Genomic DNA, 7860 nt, shown 5'->3' with positions numbered 1-7860 from the left:
CAGGGGGCGCTCTAGCAGGAAGCACCAGAGCGAGACAGACAGATGGAAGAGATAATGCGCCAAGGAAGACGCTAGTTTGGTTGTGTTTTGAACAGTTATTTTTTGCTTCATGCACACACCCTCATCATGGAAAACACACTGAAGAAGACGACGTCAGTGGTTTTAGTGCGCAGGAGGAAGATGAAGGTAGCGGTCAGTGATAGGCTACGGTGTTTTTTATTTTTTTAACCAGCCGTGTTTGGAAAAAAAGCATTTATTTAATTGAAAATTAAAAAAATCTTTCTGTGTAAATATCTGATTAAAGGGCAACTAACCCAGGATGTGCTGCCATCCAGCAGCTTCATGTTCCATGGACGTATTTTAAAAAGCAGATACGCAGTTAGATACAAAAAGATGACAAGGAGGTATAAAATAAAACCATGCTTATGTGCGTCTCAGGCTGGATTAGCTCGCCAGTTAGCCCTCCGCTAACTTGAACTGAATAAAGTTCATCTTAATCGTGAGGTTCTTCCAGACTTTCTAAACGTTATCAGACCGAATGCATCAAACTGTGGTTGTGAAACGAGACGTTATGTGAGCGTCCACCAGTCCACCCATCTACAGCCATGTGTGACCACTATGTCAGACTGGCTTCATTGCTGATCCATTGCTACGTCACTAACATGTAGTCCGTACCACACCTGACCTCCACGTTAACAGAAGAGCCGTACCGTGCCATGCTAAAGCTTCAGCGCAGTGACCTGTAAAGGAAGTACGGTTGCTGTAAGTGTTTATGTTTGTCCTTTGCCTTGCAGATACCTTGAAGTGGAACTACGGCCTGTGCGCTGACATTCTTCCTTTTGTTTGTGCAAAATAAAGTCTGGACTCAGACGTGACTGACGAGCTCCGAGGCCACGTGTGCTGGATCTTTGACTTTGTTTCATACGACAGTTTAGTTGTAGCTCAACTGTGTTTGCAAAGACGAGTTTATCTCGATATGGTTTGATTCTGGTGATTTGGTTCAGATCTACCCGTCAGTGTAGTCTTTTTGTAGGAAGCTAATAAAATCCACCACGCGTGTTTTTATCAGTAAAACTACCAAACACACATTAAGATGTTCAAAAGTAAATTATTAATTTCTACACGTGTGTAGAAAATAACCCTCAAATAATTTTAATTAAATGTGTCATTTATTTTAACTAATTTGTGTGTTTAGTATACAGGACTTATTTCCTTTCCTTTATTTTATTCATATTGACACTTGGCATTGTGTTTATTTACCGACATACTCACATTGTGAGGACACGCATCACCTACATTTTGGGGATAACAGTTTGTTTTTCACCCTCAGATTGTGGGAACACCAACATCTATCTCATATATATGTGTCTGAAGCCCTTTACCTTGTGAGAGGCTGGGGTAAGAGTTCTGACACTTTACGTTAAGATAAACCACAAAAATATTAAGCTATGTACACAAAGTGTGGGAATTAGTACAATATTGTGTTTATGAGTAAAGGCAACACCACACACACTTGTGGACTTAAACATCAGTTGCTCAACTGTCCTGGTTTCCCGGCACTGATGGACTCACAAAACAAGCAAAACAAGCTTCAGCTGTCCTTTACGTAATAAATCAAGTAAAACCCAGTGTTCAACAGCTCCAGAAGATGCCGTCAAAGGTAAAATCATCCTGTGAATAATAATGTGTAAATAACATTATTGACCTAAGATTTCAAAACCTCCCCTCAACACATGACCCAGTAGATCACTGGATCCCTGGTGGAATCCAAACTGCTTTTCCAGGAGTTTAGAAATACTAATAATATTAGAAATACTAATAAATAGTTTTAGAAATACCACGAGTTGGAAACACAGAGCTCTCTCCACAGCACCAGGAAGTTCAGCCTGATGCACGACGACTGAATCATCATCAGTTTTATATATACATAAATATATAAAACTTGACTACTAGTAACAAACTACATTCCCTCTCCTCTCAGTGTCGTCACTTGTAGTTATATCTCTGCTAAGAAGTAATATGAAATTCAGAATATGCTCCTAGGAAGTCACTTCCTGCAGCCAGGATGAGCTCTACTGCGTTAAGTCCTGTGAAACAACGTGAATACAAACTACATGAACTCAAACCGTGACTTTATTTCTCAGTGTCTTTGTGATTAGTTAATAGAAGTATTGGACTCTTTGTCTTCTCTCTTGATGACAAACTGGAAATGTTCAACAAATCCTGACTCATCAGTAAACTCATGTGCCCCTTTGCCCTTTTGTCCCTTGACAAACTCCACACTGAGCATCCAAGCTGCTGTTGACCAATTTCAGGGGATCGATAAAAGTGTGGGAGGACGGACCAGGAGAGGATAAATACCTGGTTAGAAATCAGATTTCAGAGGCAGACAAAGCAGTGGAGGCACGCTGACAGAGACAGAGGGGAGACTGACGAGGATTTGCAGAGAGTATCTTTATCGCCGGTGGACAATGAGGACGCTGTTGTTGCTGTATCTGTGTGCGTACGCAGCCTGGGCTGATGATATGGAGTATGACGACTACGACACGGTGAGACGAAGAAGGACATGTCACTCTAAATAACATCCAGATGAAACATTACATAGTTTCAGTGAATTGTCAGATACAGTTTTATATATAAAAACTTCTATTAAGAGTTAAATCAAGAGTTAAAGGGATCAATGACGCAAAATATCTATTTTATTTATCAAAAATTCACCTGTTTTGCTCCCCAGAATCAGAAAGCAGCTTGTAAGGGTGCTTATAACTGTCAGAAACAACACAGTGATGGTTGACTTTAACTGGAATTGTTTGTTTTACTAAACTATGTTGTTGGAATTATATTACATGTTTGAAAGGTCTGGATATACATCCAAGAACATATAGTGATTTTAGTTTCAGTCTATAATTATCACTCATTTTGTAATTTAAAAGTTCCTTTTCACAGTTCCTTATATTTACATGAGTGTTCTCTGACCTTCCACAGGACGGGAAGAGCACTTCAGGAAAAAATGGGACAGTATGTAAAATATTTGATTCACGTCGTGAATTGTATTGTATTCTGATATTTCATGGTTTATTCCCGTCATCACGTCTGGTTTCCCCGACAGGCCCAGGCTGTAGATGCTCGTGGTCACCGTCCAGTAACGAGGGGCAGGGAGACGTACACCCGCCACCGCCATGTCCCGCCCCCGATCAGTGGCGGCAGCAGGTACATCCACAGACACATGCATGAGAAAGACATGAAAAGAAAGGATGACTGACAGACTTTTACATTGTAAGAATACTAGTGCAGTAAATGCACTCAGTTTCTATCCGCACTGCAAACTAACTGTGTGACCGACTCCAGACTAGCAGATCTGTGCTGCTGTGCCTCAAGCTAAAGCTAAATGCTAATGTCAGCAAGACAAAAGGCCCCCGATGACAAAACCGCCATGCTGATGTTTAGCAGGCATAATCTTTACCATGCTCACCATTTAGAGTTGGTTTAGAGTGTTAGCGGGCGACATTTTGCTGTTAGCACTGATTAAAAAGGCTGAGGCTAATGGGAATGTCATTTTTGCAGGAATTTGATCTTAACTTTATGTTTTGGGCAAGAAGTGATCAAAGTTATTACAGTTCCTACTGAGACGAATATGCACCACACTTTATTCCTCTCAAAGCTACGAAAGGTAGTGTCTGTGTGACCGACGTGCCAGATAACGGCAGTACATTACTTATCCTGACAAAACAGTGGCGGACCAACCGTGTCAGTAGCATCGGTACACAGATCAGATCAGAGATCAGTCTGACATGTCGGTGAAGAGTCTCCTGCTCTTCGTCCAGGTATCGCGGACGTCCCACTTCAGCACCCGTTGGACGACCACAGGTGCAGGAGAAGGAGCCGCAGCCGGACGCCGGAGGATGCACATATGGCGAGGAAATGGTACCAAGCACTGATTTGACACGTTATAACTCAGCAACCACAAACTGCATAGATGTTATATTTCTGCTGGTTTTTCCCAGGAGGCCACTGGCTTGAATTTTGTTATTTAGAAGTTTGGTTCTTCAGAAAACTCTTTCTTTTTGGAGACACAACCAAACTCTCCAACGTTTTTAAAACAGTCTCCTTCATTTTCTTTTTACCTGATGACACTGACATTATTATATCGACATTATATTGATTTATAATGGCTGATTGTGTCGGGCTCACCTGTCTGCCAACTGATTTGCATGTGTACATCTATTATTAAATGAGGGGAAATCAATGGATGCTTTGTACGCTGATGTTAAATCAAAGTTAAGGAAACCATTCCAACAAGTGAAGATGAAAAACAAAAACAAGCGTGAAAGTAAAGAAGGCACACAAACAGAAAGAGAGGTGTTATCTAATGCTTTAAAGTCACTAAACAGACATTTTGCCGCCCTCCAGGGTGTTTTGTGTCCCACTGGCTGCGAGCTGAAGACGTCACTGCAGAAGCAGGAGAGGAACGTCAGGATGGTAAATCAAATTGAATGAATTAATAACTTTGTGTATCACCACAAGCTTTTTCTAAGTCATGAGTAGGAACCACAAGTGAGTCTGAAAATTAGTCCAAACACACATTTGTTGTGCATCGTCATTGAGAAAACATTGGAAGTGACTTTTTTGCACACGTTTCTCACAGAGCATCCGTGACCTCAAGCCACAAGTGGATCAGCTGGCCCAATCCTCCAACACTGTCTACAACTACGTCACCAGCATTTCCAGCAATTTGAGGGAGAGGCAGAGAGTTATTGACGGTGAGTTAAAGTAGAAAAGAAAAATAGATGGTGGTGGCGAAATGCAGCAGCTAGTCTGAGTATGTGTGTAAGTGAAATCAGACCACCTCCTTTTTTCTTTTTACATTGTTTATATTAATATACATCTTAGGGGTCATGTGAAAGTATTCACAGTGAATGGCCATGACAAAAGATGTGAGGTGCCCTGAGAATACTTCCCTTAAGAATAACTTTAAAATGGCATCACATGCATCATCACCACTCTCACAAAATGAAGGGTGTATTTTCTGAAAATAAAAAGTGGTTCTATTTCCAGTGAAAACCAATGACAGAAAACAATGAGCTAAAATCTTCCCTTGTGCACCGCCCCTATGTTATCTCCTTCCTCCTCTCAGACAACAGTAATGTGGTGAGTCAGTACACCGATCAGGTGGAGGAACAACATGCCTACATCAAGGACACAGTGGACACCGTCTTCCCCTCCAGCATCAGAATACTGCAGGTAAATAAGAGAAGGCACTAGCAGAAGTGGGCTAAAACAAAAAGAGTTGTATACAATCCAGAAATAAAAGCAGGCATGAGAAGATGCCAAAATCCAGTCTATCCGACCTCAAAGACTACAGATATGTCATGTATAATGTCCTGTGGTTGCAGGGGGTCCTGGACAAGATCAGGTTGAAGATCCAGAAGTTGGAGAAGGCCATCCAGGCCCAGAGGGAGGAGTGCAAGGAACCATGCCAGACCAAATGTCCCATACCAGTGGTGTCTGGTAGGTGCAGTGGCCCTCAGAGGCTGCACAGTCTACCCTTGATGCAACGGGGTATATGTCCATGTATCTCCATGCACAGAGTATTTTCTTCTGTTTAACTGGTCTTTTGTGTGGTTCAGGTAAGGAATGTGAGGACATCTACCGACGTGGAGGAAAAGACTCCGAGATGTACATGATCCAGCCCGACACCTTCTACCCTCCATACAAGGTCTTCTGTGATCAAACCACTCAAAATGGAGGTGAGAACTATTAAGCTTTTCATTTTTTTAATGACTTAGCTTGTTTTTCCTGTAAATACCTTGGATATTGTGGTCTCCAGAAGAGATTTTCAGGTTTTTAGGAGCATTCCTTTTATTTTCCCAGGATGGCTTCTCATCCAGAGCAGGCTCGATGGAAGTGTGGACTTTGGCCGGCGCTGGGATGAATACCGACGTGGTTTTGGCAACATTGCTTTCGATACTGGCAAGGGTCACTGTGAGACTCCCGGTAAGATGTTCAAAATATGAAACAAGAGACTGCGTTGAAGGGAACCTATCCTGTATATTCTTATCCACCATTATTCTATAATATCTGTGTTTGACGAGCGTACCTCTCTCCTCTGTCATGTGATAGGTGAATACTGGCTGGGCAATGACCGCATTAGTCAGTTGACTAAGATGGGCCCTACTGAGGTTCTCATTGAGATGCAGGACTGGACGGGAGCCAAGGTGAGTCCTCAAGATGTGTAACTACAACAGAAACGATTAGTTAAATTCCAAACAAAGAATATCTTTGGGTTTTTTTAATCGTTTGTCAGACAAACAAGAAATGTGAAGATGCTTTCTTCTATCATTTAGGTCCATGCCCAGTACACCCAGTTCACCATCCAATCAGAGACGTCAAACTATGTGATGGCGGTCGACGGTTACTCCGGCACTGCTGGTAACGGTTTCATGGAAGGATCCTTGGAGCTCTTTGGTGAAAACCGCACCATGACCATCCACAATGGCATGATGTTCAGCACCTACGACAGAGACAATGACAACTGGTGGGTAGATCACAGAAGCAGCATGTGAAAGAAACCAAAACGTCTCATTATTAACCGAGTCGTCCGAACAAACCAACGAAACATGTAACACAGAAACTACATATTAAACTGGGCTAGTTGGTCAACGAGACATTATCATAACTATAAAAGACACACTATAATGAACATAAAGGCAACAAACAACCCAAACTGCAGCGTTCACTGTACAAGCTGGTGTTAACACTGTGGTTCTCTCCATTCATGAAAATATCTGATAATGTTTTCGTGCCGTAAAAAAGGTTTCATAAAAGTCTGTGTCGGCTTTTTCATGTATCTTACACCCATTTCCGTTTCTCTGCACCAGGACCCCCGGCGACCCGTCCAAACAGTGCGCCAGGGAGGACGGTGGCGGCTGGTGGTACAACCGCTGCCACTCAGCCAATCCCAACGGCCGATACTACATGGGTGGAGCCTACACGCGCTATATGACGAAGCACGGCACCGACGACGGCGTGGTGTGGATGAACTGGAAGGGGAGCTGGTATTCACTCAAGGCCATCAGCATGAAGATCAAGCCTTTCTTTGCCTCCAAATAATCACGCTGGAGAGTCAAACACTCACACATACAGCACAGACAGGAAACCGCCAAAATAAAAGACACAAAATCAAAACGTCCCAACAGGGTTTGGGGCCAAACTGAGCCACCAGAGAAACTTCAAAGCTGCTTGTAATGTTCACTTAATATTAATAAGTGTTTCCTTTATTTTAGCTGTGACCTTTATGTTGATGGACACACACATTTACACACAACTAACACAACATGCAGCTCATTAAATGTAAAAAGGTCAAATAAATACTGATTAATTTGTCGTGTCGACAGATTAAAGTGAAGAATCCTGCTGGTTGTGTGTAAACGTGCTGTCGTTTGTTATGTGTGATGTCTTCAGTGTGCAACACTAGGACCAGTTGATACCAACTGTCCTCCGCTACTCAATAAACTCATTGAGGAACATAACTTCTGTCTGCTCTGGTTATTCCACTGTGCTTCAGGGACAATAGAAAAGAAAATGAACACACCGCACTACTTTTTATACCTCCTGAACAGGAAAGTAAACTTTTCCTTGACTTGACAAAATAAAACTGAAAAATATGTCATAGGGAAATATACAAAAAAGAAAATCTGGTTTCAAGACATGAAGGACACAGTAGAGCTTAGCCCAGTAAAAGTATAAGTACAATATAAGTTTAATTATCCATTTAAAAGTTTTGTCAAAGTCATCTGGTGGCTGAAAATGTGGTGATGAGAAACTATTTGACAGGAAACAAGCAAAACAGCATTAGGGCTT

General features: G+C 42.0%; 1 protein-coding gene across 1 annotated transcript; it reads left to right on the top strand.

The window, feature by feature from the left end:
* Window positions 1–2471: 2471 nt before the first annotated feature.
* fgb (fibrinogen beta chain) lies at window positions 2472–7246 on the top strand. The gene is made up of 12 exons (XM_070855159.1): window positions 2472–2549; window positions 3110–3210; window positions 3825–3924; window positions 4411–4479; window positions 4646–4760; window positions 5135–5241; window positions 5394–5508; window positions 5628–5747; window positions 5872–5994; window positions 6121–6215; window positions 6345–6535; window positions 6879–7246. Exons 1-12 carry the CDS (start codon window positions 2472–2474, stop codon window positions 7108–7110), a joined length of 1446 nt encoding a protein of 481 aa, XP_070711260.1. The 3' UTR covers window positions 7111–7246.
* The last annotated feature ends 614 nt before the right edge of the window (window positions 7247–7860 follow it).

This window comes from Pempheris klunzingeri, chromosome 23 (assembly GCF_042242105.1).
Source record: "Pempheris klunzingeri isolate RE-2024b chromosome 23, fPemKlu1.hap1, whole genome shotgun sequence".
In the NCBI taxonomy this organism is placed as follows: domain Eukaryota; kingdom Metazoa; phylum Chordata; class Actinopteri; order Acropomatiformes; family Pempheridae; genus Pempheris; species Pempheris klunzingeri.
This window is presented reverse-complemented; position numbering and strand designations above follow the sequence as displayed.